We start from the raw sequence: 16,176 nt of genomic DNA on the forward strand, positions 1-16,176 counted from the left end.
GAATTTTGAATTTGTTTTGTGGCCTAATGTGATCTATTCTGGAGAATGTTCCATGTGCATTTGAAAAGAATGTATATTCTGTTTTGGATGGAATGCTCTGACTATATCTGTTAGATCCATCTAGTCCAATGTATCATTTAAAGTCACTGTTTCCTTGTTAATTTTCTTCTGGATGATCTATCCATCGATGTTAGGCAGTGTTAAAGTCTGCTACTATTGGGGCGCCTGGGTGACTCAGTCGGTTAAGTGTCCAACTTCTGGCCAGGTCATGATCTCACAGTTCATGAGTTTGAGCCCCATGTCGGGCTCCGTGCTGACAGCTCAGAGCCTGGAGCCTGCCTCGGATTCTGTGTTTCCCTCTCTCTCTCTCTGCCCCTATCCCACTCATGCTCTGTCTTAAAAATAAAACATTAAAAAAAATTTTTTTTAATTTGCTACTATTATCGTATTACTATCGATTTCTTGCTTTGTGTCTGTTAACAGATGCTTTATGTATTTGGGTGCTACCACATCGGGTACATAAATATTTACAGTTGTTATATCTTCTTACTGTTCCCTTAATTGTTACTAGGTGTTTGTTTGTTTGTTTGTTTGTTTTAAGGATTGTAAGTAATCTCTACCCCCATCATGGGCTCAAACTCATAACCCTGAGATCAGGGGTTGCATGCTCCACCAGCAGAGCCAGCCAGGTGCCCCTCCCTTTATTATTATATGGTGTCCTTCTTTGTCTCTTGTCACAGTATTTGTTTTAAAGTCTGTTTTGTCCAATATAAATATTCCTATCCCTGCTTTCTTTTTGATTACACTTGCATATTTTTCCATCATTTCACTTTCAATCTGCAGGTGTCTTTAAGTCTGAAATGAGTCTCTTGTAGGCAGCATAGAGGTGGGTTTTTTTTTATCCATTCAGTCACCCTATGTCTTTTTACATTTACATTCAAAATAACTATTTATAGATACACGCTTATTGATATTTTGTTTCTCATTTTAAGATCTTCTTTTGTAATTCTTTTCTGTTCCTTTCTTCTCTTGCTCTCTTGCCTTGTGAATTGATGGTTTTCACTAATGATATTCTTGGATTCCTCTTTATTTTTTTGCATATCTATTACAGATTTTTTATTTGTGGTTACTAATAGGTTTATATATAACATCCTATGCAGGGGTACCTGGGTGGCTCAGTTGGTTAAGGAGCCGACTTCTACTCAGGTCATGATCTCGTAGTCTGTGAGTTCGAGCCCCACGTCGGACTCTGTGCTGGCAGCTCAGAGCCTGGAGCCTGCTTCGGATTCTGTGTCTCCCTCTCTCTCTGCTCCTCCCCCACTTGTGCTCTGTCTCGCTCTGTCTCTCAAAAATAAATAAATGTTAACATCCGATGTATATAGCAGTCTATGTGAACTTGATGGTCACTTAGGTTTGAATCCATTTTTTTAAATTAATTACTTTATTTTTAAATTTACATCCAAGTTAGTTAGCATATGGTGCAACAATGATTTCAGGAGTAGATTTCTTAATGCCCCTTATCCACTTAGCCCATCCCCCCTCCCACAACCCCTCCAGCAACTCTGTTTATTCTCTATATTTAAGAGTCTCTTATGTTTTGTCCCCCTCCCTGTTTTTATATTCTTTTTGCTTCCCTTCCCTTAGGTTCATCTGTTTTTGTATCTTAAATTCCTCATGAGAGAAGTCATATATTTGTCTTTCTCTGACTGATTTTGCTTAGCATAATACCCTCCAGTTCCATCCACATAGTTGGAAATAGCAAGATTTCATTCTTTTTGATTGCCAAGTAATACTCCAGTGTGTGTGTGTGTGTGTGTGTGTGTGTGTGTGTGTGTGTGTACATCTTCTTTATCCATTCATCCGTAGATATACATTTGGGCTCTTTCCATACTTTGGCTTTTGTCGATAGTGCTGCTATAAACATTGGGGGTGCATGTGTCCCTTTGAAACAGCACACCTGTATCCCTTGGATAAATGTCTAGTAGTGCGATTGCTGGGTCGTAGGGTAGTTCTATTTTTAATTTTTTGAGAACCTCCATACTGTTTTCCAGAGTGGCTGCACCAGTTTGCATTCCCACCAGCAGTGAAACGATACCCTCTTTCTCTGCATCCTCGCCAACATCTGTCCTTGCCTGAGTTGTTAATTTTAGCCATTCTGACAGGTGTGAGGTGGTATCTCATTGTGGTTTTGATTTGTATTTCCCTGATGATGAGTGATGTTGAGCATTTTTTCATGTGTCCGTTAGCCATCTGGATGTCTTCTTTGGAGAAGTGTCTATTCCTGTCTTTTGCCCACTTCTTCAATGGATTATTTGTTTTTTGGGTGTGGAGTTTGATAACTTCTTTAAAGATTTTGGATTCTACTCCTTTATCTGATACTTCATTTGCAAATATCTTCTCCCATTCTGTCGGTTGACTTTTAGTTTTGCTGATTGTTTCCTTCGCTGTGCAGAAGATTTTTATTTTGATGAGGTCCCAATAGTTCATTTTTGCTTTTGTTTCCCTTGCCTCTGGAGATGTGTTAAGAAGTTGCTGCAGCTGAGGTCAGAGGTTTTTGCCTGCTTTCTCCTCGAGGGTTTTGATGGCTTCCTGTCTCACATTGAGGTCTTTCATCCATTTTGAGTTGACTTTTGTGTATGGTGTAAGAAAGTGGCCCAGGTTCATTCTTCTGCATGTCACTGTCCAGTTTTCCCATCACCATTTGCTGAAGAGACTGTCTTTATTCCATTGGATATTCTTTCCTGCTTTATCAAAGATTAGTTGTCCATTTTTTGTGGGTCCATTTCTGGGTTCTCTATTCTGTTCCACTCATCCATGTGTCTGTTTTTGTGCCAGTACCATACTGTCTTGATGATTACAGCTTTGTAATACAGCTTGAAGTCCGGGAGTGTGATGCCTCCAGCTTTGGTTTTCTTTTTCAAGATTACTTGGGCTATTTGGGGTCTTTTCTGGTTCCATACAAATTTTAGGATTGTTTGTTATAGCTCTGTGAAGGAATGCTGGTGTTATTTTGATAGGGATTGCTGACTCCATTTTATTTAAAAAAAAAAAAATTTTTTTAACATTTATTTATTTTTGGGACAGAGAGAGACAGAGCATGAACAGGGGAGGGGCAGAGAGAGAGGGAGACACAGAATCGGAAACAGGCTCCAGGCTCCGAGCCATCAGCCCAGAGCCTGACGCGGGGCTCGAACTCATCGACCGCGAGATCGTGACCTGGCTGAAGTCGGACGCTTAACCGACTGCGCCACCCAGGCACCCCTGCTGACTCCATTTTAAGTGGAGTTAATTTTTATCCTCCCTCAAAGTTTTATGTATATGTCATAATTTTTACCCTTTTATTTTTTTTTAAGTTTCTAAAAATTTTATTTGAGAAAGAGAGCATGGAACGGGCAGAGAGAGGGAGATAAAGAGAATCTCAAGCAGGCTCTACATCATCAGTGTGGATCCCAATGCAGGATCAAACCCACACACTGCAAGATCATGACCTGAGCCAAAGTCTGATACCCAACCAACTGAGCCACCCAGGCACCCCCACCCTTTTGTTTTTGAATCCCTTGACTTATTTTTCAAAAACGTTTACGAGAGAGAGAGAGAGAGAGAGAGAGAGAGAGAGAGAGAGAGAGAGAACATCCAAGCTGGGGAGGGGCACAGAGGGAGAGAAAGACTCCCAAGCAGGCTCCAGGTGGTCAGTGCAGAGCCCAACACAGTACTTGATCCCGCAAACTGCAATATGATCCGAGCTGAAACCAAGTATCAGATGATCAACCTACTGAGTCACCCAGGTGCCCTTAAAAATGTGTTTCCATAACTAACTTTTCTAAATTCTATTTTATAGAGTTAAAAATTTCCTTTATTTCATCTTTGACCCTAATTTTTAAAATTTCAAGTAAAAAGAATAGATACATCCAAAAATTATATTTTTGCTTTTTTTAAAAAACTAGTTTCATTTTTATTTAATTTTTTAAAAGAGAGCAGTGGGTGGGGGTGGATGGGGCAGAGGAAGAGAGAATCTTAAGCAGGCTCCACACTCAGCATGGAGCCCAAAGGACAGCTCAATCCCATGACCCTGAGATTATGACCTGACCTGAGCCAAATTCAAGAGGTGGACACTGAACCAACTGAGCCACTCAGGCACCCCAAGTTTCTATTTAAATTCCATTTAGTTAACATATAGCATAATGCTAGTTTCAGTAGAATTTGTGATTCATCACTTACACACAACAACCAGTGCTCATCACAAGTGTTCTCCTTAATACTCCTCACCAGTTTAACTTGCCCACTTCCCCTCTAGCAGCCTTGTTTGTTCTCTATAGTTAAGAGTCTGTTTTATGGTTTGCCTTTCTCTTTCTCCCCCACCTGCTTATGTTCATCTGTTTGATTTCTTAGATACTACATATGAATGAAATCAATACGATATCTTTCTCTGACTTATTTTGCTTAGCATAATACACTCTAGCTCCATCCAGATCATTGTACATGGCAAGATTTCATTGTTTTTTATGGTTGAGTAATATTCCATTGTGTGTGTGTGTGTGCGCGCACGTGTGTGTATACACATACATAATACCTCTTCTTCATTCATGAGTTGATGGACACTTGGGCTCCTTGAAAATGCTTCTATAAACATTGGGGTGTATGTATCCGTTCAAATCAGTATTTTTGTGTCCTTTGGGTAAATACCTAGTAGTGAAATTACTGGATTGTTGGGTAGTTCTATTTGTAACTAATCTCCATGCTTTTTTCCAGAGTGCCTGTACCAGTTGGCATTCCTACCAATAGTATAAGGGAGGGTTCCCCTTTCTCCACATCCTCACCAACATTTGTTGTTTCCTGTGTTGTTGATCTTACCCATTCTGACAGGTGTGAGATGGCCTCATTGTAGTTTTGATTTGTATTTCCCTGATGATGAGTGATGTTGAGCATCTTTTCGTGTGTCTATTTAGCCATCTGCATGTCTTTGGAAAAATGGCTATTGATGTCTTCTGCCCGTTTCTTAACTGGATTATTTGTATTTTGGGTGTTAGTTGTATAAGGTCTTTATACATTTTGGATACTAACCCTTTATGGGAAGTGTCATTTGCATATATTTTTTCCAATTCTGAAGGTTGCCTTTTGGTTTTGTTGTTTACTTCGTTGCTCAGAAGCCTTTTATCTTGATGAAGTCCCAGTAATTCATTTTTGCTTTTGTTTCCCTTGCCTTCGGAGACATTATCTGGTAAGAAGTGGCTATGGTCAATGTCAAAGAGGTTGTTGTCTGTGTTCTCCTCTAGGATTTTGATGGTTTCCTGTCTCACATTTAGTTCTTTCATCCATTTTGAATTTATTTCTGCGTATGGTGTAAGAAAGTATTCCGATTTCATTCTTCTGCATGTTGCTGTCCAGTTTCCCAACACTATTCGTTGAAGAGACTTTTTTTCCATTGGATATTCTTTCTCGCTTTGTCTAAGATTAGTTGGCCATATAGTTGTGGGTCCATTTCTGGGTTTCCTATTCTGTACCATTGATCTGTGTCTGTTTTTGTGCCAGTACCATATTGACTTGATCAGCACAGTTTTGTAATAGAACTTTAAGTCCAGAATCGTGGTATCAGCTTTTCTTTTCTTTTTCAAGATTGCTTTGACTATCTGGGGTCTTTTGTGGTTCCATACAAATGCTAGGATTGTTTGTTCTAGTTCTGTGAAAAATGTTGGTGGTATTTTGATAGGGATTGCATTAAATGTGTAGATTGCTTTGGGTGGTATAAACATTTTATTATTTTTCTTCCAATCCATGAATATGGAATGTTTTTCCATTTCTTCATGCCATCTTTCTTTCATAAGTGTTCTATAGGTTTTAGAGTACAGATCTTTGACTTCTTTTGGTGCAATTGTAAATGGAATCGATTCCTTGATTTCTCTTTTTGCTGCTCCATTATTGGTGTATAGAAATGCAACAGATTTTTGTACGTTGATTTTGTATCCTGCAATGTTACTGAATTCATGCATCAGTTCTAGCAAATTTTTGGTGGAGTCTTTCAGGTTTTCTACATAAGTATCATTTCTTAATTTTGCTATTTTCTAAATTACATTGTAGTCAGAATTTGGTGTTGTATCAATTTTTTGAAAAATTTTAAGACTTGCTTTAGAGCCTAATTATTATTATTTTTTCAATATATGAAATTTATTGTCAAATTGGTTTCCATACAACACCCAGTGCTCATCCCAAAAGGCGCCCTCCTCAATACCCATCACCCACCCTCTCATCCCTCCCACCCCCCATCAACCCTCAGTTCTCAGTTTTTAAGAGTCTCTTATGCTTTGGCTCTCTCCCACTCTAACCTCTTTTTTTTTTTTTTTTCCTTCCCTTCCCCCACGGGTTTCTGTTAAGTTTCTCAGGATCCACATAAGAATGAAAACACATGGTATCTGTCTTTCTCTGTATGGCTTATTTGACTTAGCATAACACTCTCCAGTTCCATCCACGTTGCTACAAAGGGCCATATTTCATTCTTTCTCATTGCCACGTAGTACTCCATTGTGTATATAAACCACAATTTTTTTTTTAAATTTTTTTCAACGTTTATTTATTTTTGGGACAGAGACAGAGTATGAACGGGGGAGGGGCAGAGAGAGAGGGAGACACAGAATCGGAAACAGGCTCCAGGCTCTGAGCCATCAGCCCAGAGCCCGACGCCGGGCTCGAACTCACAGACCGCGAGATCGTGACCTGGCTGAAGTCGGACGCTTAACCGACTGCGCCACCCAGGCGCCCCGTAAACCACAATTTCTTTATCCATTCATCAGTTGATGGACATTTAGGCTCTTTCCATAATTTGGCTATTGTTGAGAGTGCTGCTATAAACATTGGGGTACAAGTGCCCCTATGCATCAGTACTCCTGTATCCCTTGGGTAAATTCCTAGCAGTGCTATTGCTGGGTCATAGGGTAGGTCTATTTTTAATTTTCTGAGGAACCTCCACACTGTTTTCCAGAGTGGCTGCACCAATTTGCATTCCCACCAACAGTGCAAGAGGGTTCCCGTTTCTCCACATCCTCTCCAGCATCTATAGTCTCCTGATGTGTTCATTTTGGTCACTCTGACTGGCGTGAGGTGATATCTGAGTGTGGTTTTGATTTGTATTTCCCTGATGAGGAGCGACGTTGAGCATCTTTTCATGTGCCTGTTGGCCACCTGGATGTCTTCTTTAGAGAAGCGTCTATTCATGTTTTCTGCCCATTTCTTCACTGGGTTGTTTTTCGGGTGTGGTGAGCTCTTTATAGATTTTGGATACTAGCCCTTTGTCCGATACGCCATTTGCAAATATTAGAGCCTAATTATTGCCAATTTTTATGAATTTTCCATATTAACTTGACAAAAAGGTGTACTGTTAGGGTGCAGAGACCTAGATGTTTATTATATCAATCTTATTAAGGTGTTATTCAATACTCTACATCTTTGACTTGAGTTGAAATCTGTTTTAATGAAAGTGTGTCAATTTGATTTCTAAGGATTTTTGCTTTTATATTTTGAGGCTATTTTGGTATATACATACAGGTTTAGAATTGTGGCTTAACATTATTTGATCTGTTCTTAAATTTTGGTCTATTTTAATATTGATATAGCTATTCCAGATTTCCTTTGTTTAGGATCTTCCTCATCTCTTTCATCTTTTTTTCCCCAACACTGTCTGACTTTGCTTTTGGTATGTGCCTTGTAATCAGGATATAGTTGGGTTCCAAAAAATCAAGTTTGACCCTTTTCCTTTTAACTAGAGAACTCAAAAAATTTAGTTTTCTGGGTCTTCCATTCTCCCACACTCATTCTCAACACTGACTCCATATTTCCCCCCCTCTACTTGGAGTTTATATTCTACATTAATAATAGTGCTATCACTATACTCCTACTAAACTCTTTTGGAGATTTTCATTTAGAGAAATGGATAAAGATAACATATATTTTAATGTTTGTTTATTCTTGAGAAACAGCGAGAGAAAGCAACCATGAGCAGGGGAGGGTTAGAGAGATGGAGAGAGAGAGAGAGAATCCCAAGAAGCTCTGTGCTGTCAGTGCAGAGCCCAACGCAGGGCTCGAACTCCTGAACTATGAGATCATGACCTGAGCCAAAATCAAGAGTCAAGACGCTTAACAGATTTGAGCCATCTAGGTGCCCCTATATTTTGTTTTTTTTTTTTTTTTAATTATTACTTTTTAAAATGTTTATTCTTGACAGAGGGAGTGTGAGCTGGGCAGGGGCAGAGAGGGAGACACAGAATCTGAAGCAGACTCCAGGCTCCTCTGAGGTGTCAGCACAGAGCCTGATGTGGGGCTTGAACCCATGAACCGTGAGATCACGACCTGAGCCAAAGCTGGACGCTTAACAGACTGAACCACCCAGGTGCCTCTGTATTTTTTTTTTTTTAATTTTTTTTCAACGTTTATTTATTTTTAGGACAGAGAGAGACAGAGCATGCACAGGGGAGGGGCAGAGAGAGAGGGAGACACAGAATGGGAAACAGGCTCCAGGCTCTGAGCCATCAGCCCAGAGCCTGACGCGGGGCTGGAACTCACGGACCGCGAGATCGTGACCTGGCTGAAGTCGGATGCTTAACCGACTGCGCCACCCAGGCGCCCCATGTATTTTGGTTTTTAAAAGATTCTTCTTAGCTATAGAATATTCTACAGTTAAAAAATTTTTTTAAACATTTATTCAATTTTGAGAGAGACTGGGGGAGGGGCAGAGAAAGAGGGAGACTCAGAACCCAAAGCAGGCTCCAGGCTCTGAGCTGTCAGCACAGAGGCTGACGTGGGGCTCATACCCATGGAACGTGAGATCATGACCTGAGCTGAAGCCGGACACTTAAGTCAACTGAGCTACCCAGGTGCCCCTAGAATATTCTACAGTTTTAGTATACAATCCATACTTCAATACATTAACACGAACTACCTACTGAAATCATGTTTAGAAAGAAAAAATGGCTTTTCTATGGTCTAAAAGATACAGCCTACTAGTTCAATTTTTCTTCCGAAAATAAGCCTTATACAAAGAACATTATACTTAAATTACCTCAACACAACTGTTTATCACAGGTCAAGAGGTTTTATTGTCAAAAAAGAACTTTCATTTAAAGTGTACCACAGTAAACCAATTTGTTTCTGTTTAAAATGGAAAGTTTATTTGCTCAGTACACCAAATAGGATGCAAGCACTGTCATGACAAATATACAGAAATATGCAGATCAACATAAAACAGTAATTTAGTTTAAATGAAGGGAAACCTTTTTAAATGTTATGACAACATACTCCCAAGAATCTTTTCTTCAGTTAATTTAACTATACATTTCAATAAAATAAAGGGTAATGGATTAAGTGGAAGTTAGCTTGCGAATTTTTCTTAAAAATAAAACCCAACTCTATCAATCCATGCCAGTTAAACACTAGAACTAAAATTTCCAAGTAAGTGCAAAAGGAGATGAAGGAGTTAGTTACCTTTTTTGCTTCAACAGTCCAGAGGAAAATGGTTACTACAAATACAGCAGGCAAACTGTTAAGACTGACCGATCTAGAACATAGTGTTGTACTAAGTTTCAGTCTCAAATTGTGCTAAATGCTCATCATTAGTATGGCACATTTTGGTCCATAATATGGTTTTAATGCCAAGACAGATCCCAATTTGTTACAGAAACACATAGATTACTGTTGCTTTTTTTGTTTTGTTTTTAAATATATATATTTTAAAAAGCCAGATATACTTCCACATACAAAGGCAGGTTTTTCCCAGGAGGAATTTACAGGAAGTAGTCTGGGGTGCGCCGGGTAACATGAGGCTCTCCACGACGAGGTGCTGGGTCAAACTGAAGGCTATATGTGGCAAAAAAGAAAGCAAATAGTTAAAGGATTTGAAGTTAATAAAGAAGACACTGCGGTAGAGCAGTGCTGTTTCCCATTTTTACTATGTTGTTTACAACTATTCCTATTTTCTAACTGAGTCAATTTTGGCAGTTTGTCTTTCTAGGAATTTGTCCATTTCACCCAAGTTACCTAATTTGTTGCCATACCGTTACTCACTGTATTCTAATTCTTTTTATTTCAGAAGGGTCTTGCAGTGATTTTTGGTAATGTGAATCTTTACTCATTTTTGGTTGGCCTGTCAAGGCTTTTTAATTTTGTTGGAAAGAACTTCTGGTTTTGACTTTTTTCTATTTGTCTACTATTTCATTTTACTTCCTTCCAAATGCTTGCACTGGATTTAGTTTGCTCTTCTTTTTCTAGGGTCTGTACAGTTAGGTTACTGACTTGAGATCTTTCTAAAAATCTGATTTTTAATATAGGCATTTACAGTTATTTATTTCCCTGCAAATACTGCTTTCATCAAATCCCATGAGTTTTGGCACATTTGGGTAAAATGTTCCATACATGTTAAAGTCTCCAAGTACTGTTGAACTACCTCTTTCAATTCTGTTCGTTTTGCTCCATAATAAGTGCATACGTTTATAACTGGTATATGTTCCTAATGGTTTGACTCTCATCATTGTGAAATGTCTTCATGTAACAATTTTTATTTTGAAATCTATTTTTGTCTGATACTAGTATAACCAGGTCAGCAGTCATGTGGTTGCTGTTAGCAATGGTGTATCTTTTTTTTTTTTTTTACCTATTTTCAACCTATTTGTTTTTAATCTATGTTTCCTGTAGACATCATAAAGCTGGATCTTTAAAAAAACAATCTTGATAATTTTTGTCTTTTGAGTGCATTACTCAAAGCACTCATTCACATTTAATACTGATATGACTGGATTTATATCTGCCACTTTTTGTCTTGTTTCTTGGTTCCTACTTTAACTGCTTTTTTATTAAAAGCATATTTTGGGGTGCTTGGGTGGTTCAGTTAGTTAAGCATTGGACTCTTGATTTCAGCTTGGGTCATGATCTCAAGGTTGCTGAGAACAAGGCCCATGTCAGGCTCTGGGCTGACAGCGGAGAGGCTCCTTGGGGTTCTCCCTCTCTGTGCCCCTCCCCTGCGCTATCTAAATAAATGAACATTAAAATAATAAAAGCATATTTTCTAGTGTGCCATTTAAATTCCCTTAATAACTTTAGCTATTTTTCCTAAATTATTTTGTTATTGGTTGCTCTAGATCTTAACCATACATCACTTAACTTATGGAATTCTACTTAAGATTCATAAATTCTAGTGATTTAAGAGACATTTCTACTATATAGTAAGCTCCTTTCCATTTCCTTTTTTTGCTACTGATGTTATGTTACAATGTCCAAAATGCATTATCATAATTACTATTTCATATAATCTCATGCCCTTAAAGAAGCTGAGGAGAGTGTATAGATTGTTAACCTTCTCATTTTTTAAAATATTATTTTTGAGAGAGAGATACAGAGTGTGAGCAGGGGAGGAGCAGAGAGAGACACAAAATCTGCAGCAGGTTCCGAGCTGTCAGCACAGAGTTCGATGTGGGGCTCAAACTCAGAAACCGCGAGATCATGACCTGAGCCGAAGTCGGATGCTTAACGGAGACTGAGCCACCACCCAAGTGCTCCCAAAGTTTATTTTTTAAGAGAGTGTGAGTGGGGAGTGGCAGAGAGAGAGGGGTAGAGAGGATCCAAAGCAGGCTCTGCATTGACAGCACAGAACCTGATGTGGGGCTTGAACTTAGGAACCACAAGATCATGACCTGAACCAAAGTTAGACGCTTAACCGACTGAGCCACCCAGGAGCCAACCTTCTCATTTTTTATTCATACTCTTCCTTTAGACTGAAGTTATCATCAATTCAGAAACATACATGACAGTAATTGCAAATGACAGTATAATTTCATCTTCATAACTGATTTAAAAACCAGCTGCATGTGGGTGCAAAAAATACAGATGTATTTGTAGTACAGTTGAACTTTTAAGAAATGTAAAACACCAAAGGGCAAAGAAGAGCCTTTCCTGGCTTCCTTGGATCACAGTCAACACTGGGAGACAGGAAGACTATGCATATATATTAACTATACCTACAACAGGAATAATTAGTGTAGCATTTGGGGGCATTCTTTTTTTTTTTTTTTTTAAACATTTGAGAGCAAGCACATATGTGTGTGAGCTGGGAAGGGGGGGGCAGAAAGAGGAGAGAGAAAATCCCAAGTAGGCTCTGTGCTGTCAGCGCAGGGCCCGATGCAGGGCTCAATCCCACAAACATGAGACCATGACTTGAGCTGAAATCAAGAGTTGGACAATCAACCAACTGAACCACTTAGCTGCCCTTGGGGCATTCTTGAAAACATTCCCAAGCCACACAGAGACTGTGTTGGGTCAAACAGTTTATCCCCAAAATTCATACTCATTTAGAACCTCACAACGTGACACTATTTGGAAATAAGGTCTTTGCAGATATTATCAGATAAGGTGAGGTTATACTTGATTAGGTTGAGCCCTAAATTCAATCTGATGGTATCCTCAGAAGGAACACACAGAGGAGAGTGCCACGTGCAGACAGAGACAAAGACTGGAGAGGTGCATCTATAAACCAAGGATTGCAGGAGCCAGGAGAAGCTAGGGAGAGGCAAGAAAGGATTCTTTACAGGGAACATCACCATGCCAACCCCCTGACTGCAAACTTTTAGCCTCCACATATGTGAGAATAAATTCTGTTCAGGAACCCACTTGGTGGTAATTTGTTACAGGAGCCCTAGGAAACTAATCAACAAATGGGTATAACCCTCAATGGTACTAGGGGCTTAAACACAATCTCTAATCAATTACTGGCCAATAAACAAGTTCCTCTGACCCAGAAGCAACTCCTAGGAAGCCAGGCTTAAAATCCCAAACACATACATTTCTGACAGTCTGGAAAACTACACTTTGTGTCATCCTTAAGCTTGTGCCCTCTCAGGACTAAACACACACACACACACACACACACACACACACACACACACACACACACACACACGTCTAACATACTGGTGCTTTGTTGAACTGTGAGCCAAAATGTAAATTCTTTTGACTGTGACAGCAACTTCTAAGCCACATACATTTCCATCCATCTTACTAGTTTAGGGTGGGCCCTAACATTTCACTGACCAAGGAGGCTTCAGCACAACCTCTGACCAATAAGTAGCCTGTGCCTACAGAGAGGGGACTTCGAAATAACTTTGTTGTGTAGTTTAACAGAGGCTAAAAGATTAAAACCAGAAAAAAATATGAGCAGGGTCCAGAGCGGAGTGACTGGAGTAGTTTCTGTACAAGGGATCTGGAAAGAGGGAGGGAACACACTATGGCTCAAATCCCACAGATTGTGGCTGTTATTACTGAGATTTAGATTTTTTAGAATGTTTCTCTATGGGCTGCATGCATTTAGGACAATATTCAAAAGCATGTAATAATTGCTTAAAATCACTTTTTCTAGTTAAATGATTGTCTCTGTTGGGAAGAGAGTTTGCCAAGTTCCTTACTCCACTATTTGAGAAGCAGAAATCCTTTTTTTTTTTTTTTTTTTTTAGAGTTTATTTGAGAGAGCGAGCAAGCAAGCATGTGCAAGCAGAGGAGGGCCGGGAGAGAGACAGAATCCCAAGCTGGCAGTGCAGAGCCTGACACGAGGCTCAATCCAAAGAACTGTGAGATCATGACCTAAGCCAAATCAAGAGTTATAAGCTTGACTGGGAGACACCCAGGAGCACCAGAAATCTATCTACATTTAAAGTTTTCCTTCTAAAAGCAATTATATACAATTTAAAAATTGTATTTAACATCAAGTTACTTACAAGGAGTATTTTAAAGTGTCATCTAATTCCATGATAGCAGCCTGGTTCCCACAACGATAACAGTAATTGGGTGCGCTGAAAATGGTAACCACATTCCGATCATGACACCAATTGTATCCCTGCAGCATTAAAAAAAACAACACAAAATATTTCATTATAAAATTATAATATTGACACAGGTAAGTTTAGAAAACTAAATTCAAAAATTATAAATATTCTTGGTGGAAACGTAGTCTTCCATGCTACCTTATATGGTATCCATCCTTAACACTGTGCACCTGCACTGAATACTCAACTGTTGGGCACAGGGTTCTGTGACACGGAGGCTCAGTAATGGTGCTGTTCTACTTAGATCTATACTTCAGCTCTTGGCTACAATGTGTATTAAAATTTCTCCCACAATGATGGAAGACTTCACATAACTTTTCCTTATAAATTGTATCAACTTTTGCTTTATGTTTAGAATCTGTTTATTACTAGGTAAACAAAAACCTAGAATTATTTCTTCCCTAGATCACTAGGCCAGTTTTTATCAGTAATGACCTCTTTTTATTTCAAAATATACCTTTTATCTTAGAGCCTATTTGATTCACATTAGTTGACTTTGGATAACTATCTAATTGATATGCCAACATACTATTTTCCCTCTTTCTAGGCTGCACTGTCATGTTTTACTTCTAAGTTTTACTCTTTATTTTTTCATTATGTTTTAGATTCATCCCAAGTTAACAGCTGAATTTTGATTATCTACTTCAGACTTTCAGTATTTTAGGGAAATAAAAATTTTCATCCATTCACATCTCTCTCTCATGATTACTGATAGAATTAGGTTTATCTTTTACTGTATGAATTTATAGTCCTTATTAACCATATTCTCACTCCTCCTGCCTCAATTGGGTTGAAGTTTTCTCTAACATCTTTATTTTTTTTTTAATTATTTTTTGTAATGTTTATTATTTTTGAGACAGAAAGAGAGCAAGCAGGGAAGGGGCAGAGAGAGAGGGAGACACAGAATCAGAAGCAGGCTCCAGGTTCTGAGCTGTCAGCACAGAGCCCAATGCAGGGCTTGAACCCACAAACTGTGAGATCATGACCTGAGCTACAGTCGGCCACCCAACCGACTGAGCCACCCAGAGGCCCCTTTTTCTAACATCTTGAAGCTACTCCCTACTGGTTTGAAAAGATAAAACTCTATTTCTATTCCTTTAGTATTTATAAAACAGTAACATCATGGTAGAAAAATCTGGTGGCCACTACCTTAACTGATTTAAGCAGATACCACCAGCAAACTATAGGGTAAATAGATTCCATGACTTGAATATGATGCACTGAGAAGCATATCACATTATTCTGCAATATGCCTGCCAAAAATGCATATCCTGAATCATAAGGAAACATCAGTCTACAAAATAAAATTGCTTGTAGTCTTCAAAACTGTAAAGATTATGCAAAACAGAGAATCTGAGGAATTATTTCTACATCAAAGGAGTCCAAACAGCATGATCCTGGATTATACATGCTCATACACAATTAAATTTTCCTATCAAGAACATTAGTGGTATACTGAAAAACTCAAATGAAGTGTTTAGATTAGATCATAGTAATATGTCAATGCAAATTTCTGGACTGCAAGAACTATACTGTCATAATATAAGAGAAAAACCTTTATTTTTGCAAAATATACATGGAAATTTGGAGATAAAGGAGTACCATATCTTCAATTGGCATTCAAATAAGTTTAAAAGAAAGTAATGTGTGCATGGAGGAAGGGAAGCTGGAGGGTAGAGATGGAATGATAAAGCAAAGATGAAAATATGTGAAAATTTTTGTATTTGCAGAATCTGAGTGTAGGATACAAGGAAATTTTTTGGTAATATTTTTGCAACTTTTCTCTGGCCAACTAGTACTACCTGCTAAAACCAGCCAAATATTTTCTTCATTAATTTAGGTAATAGGGAGGACTATTTCATGAAGCCTTATTATAGAGATATAGATTTATTTGAAATAAAGATCATCGTGCAAGAAAAGGACATACCTCCATTACAAGTTGGTGAGCTCGAGAAACCAGTGTGAGACCGTTGGCATGGTTAAATGTTTCAGAAATGTCTTGTCCAAATGTGTAGCCAGCACCACGTGGTGAAATACCCCACCCACCACGATCATCTGGATCTGACCACAACAGATCACACATTGGGCCCTGGCCAAGAAAATTAAGTACATGTCATAAATTATTTACAGTTAACTCCTTTAGCTTTACTACAGTATGGTTGTATTTATTTTTAAAATTAAAACTAAAATTACCTCATGTGGAACTTCTTGTAAACGATCCAAGGCTCTTATATGATCCAGTGTATCTATGGATGGAGAGAGGCCACCATGAAGGCAGAATATCTGTTTATGAATTAAAAAAAAAAAAGAAAAAAGAGTGTTTTGT

At 38.6% G+C, this 16,176-nt stretch overlaps 1 protein-coding gene across 1 annotated transcript in view; it reads right to left on the minus strand.

The window, feature by feature from the left end:
* Positions 1-9,132: 9,132 nt before the first annotated feature.
* Positions 9,133-16,176, minus strand: part of PPP2CB (protein phosphatase 2 catalytic subunit beta) — a 35,011-nt gene continuing 27,967 nt past the window's right edge. The window contains exons 4-7 of the mRNA XM_006930608.4: positions 16,044-16,133; positions 15,778-15,939; positions 13,743-13,861; positions 9,133-9,840 (exon numbers count right to left, since the gene is read on the minus strand). Of these exons, the coding sequence (XP_006930670.2) occupies positions 9,768-9,840; positions 13,743-13,861; positions 15,778-15,939; positions 16,044-16,133 (444 nt within the window). The 3' untranslated portion in view covers positions 9,133-9,767. The remainder of the gene's footprint in view (positions 9,841-13,742; positions 13,862-15,777; positions 15,940-16,043; positions 16,134-16,176) is intronic.

Source organism: Felis catus, chromosome B1 (genome assembly GCF_018350175.1).
Source record: "Felis catus isolate Fca126 chromosome B1, F.catus_Fca126_mat1.0, whole genome shotgun sequence".
Taxonomy (NCBI): domain Eukaryota; kingdom Metazoa; phylum Chordata; class Mammalia; order Carnivora; family Felidae; genus Felis; species Felis catus.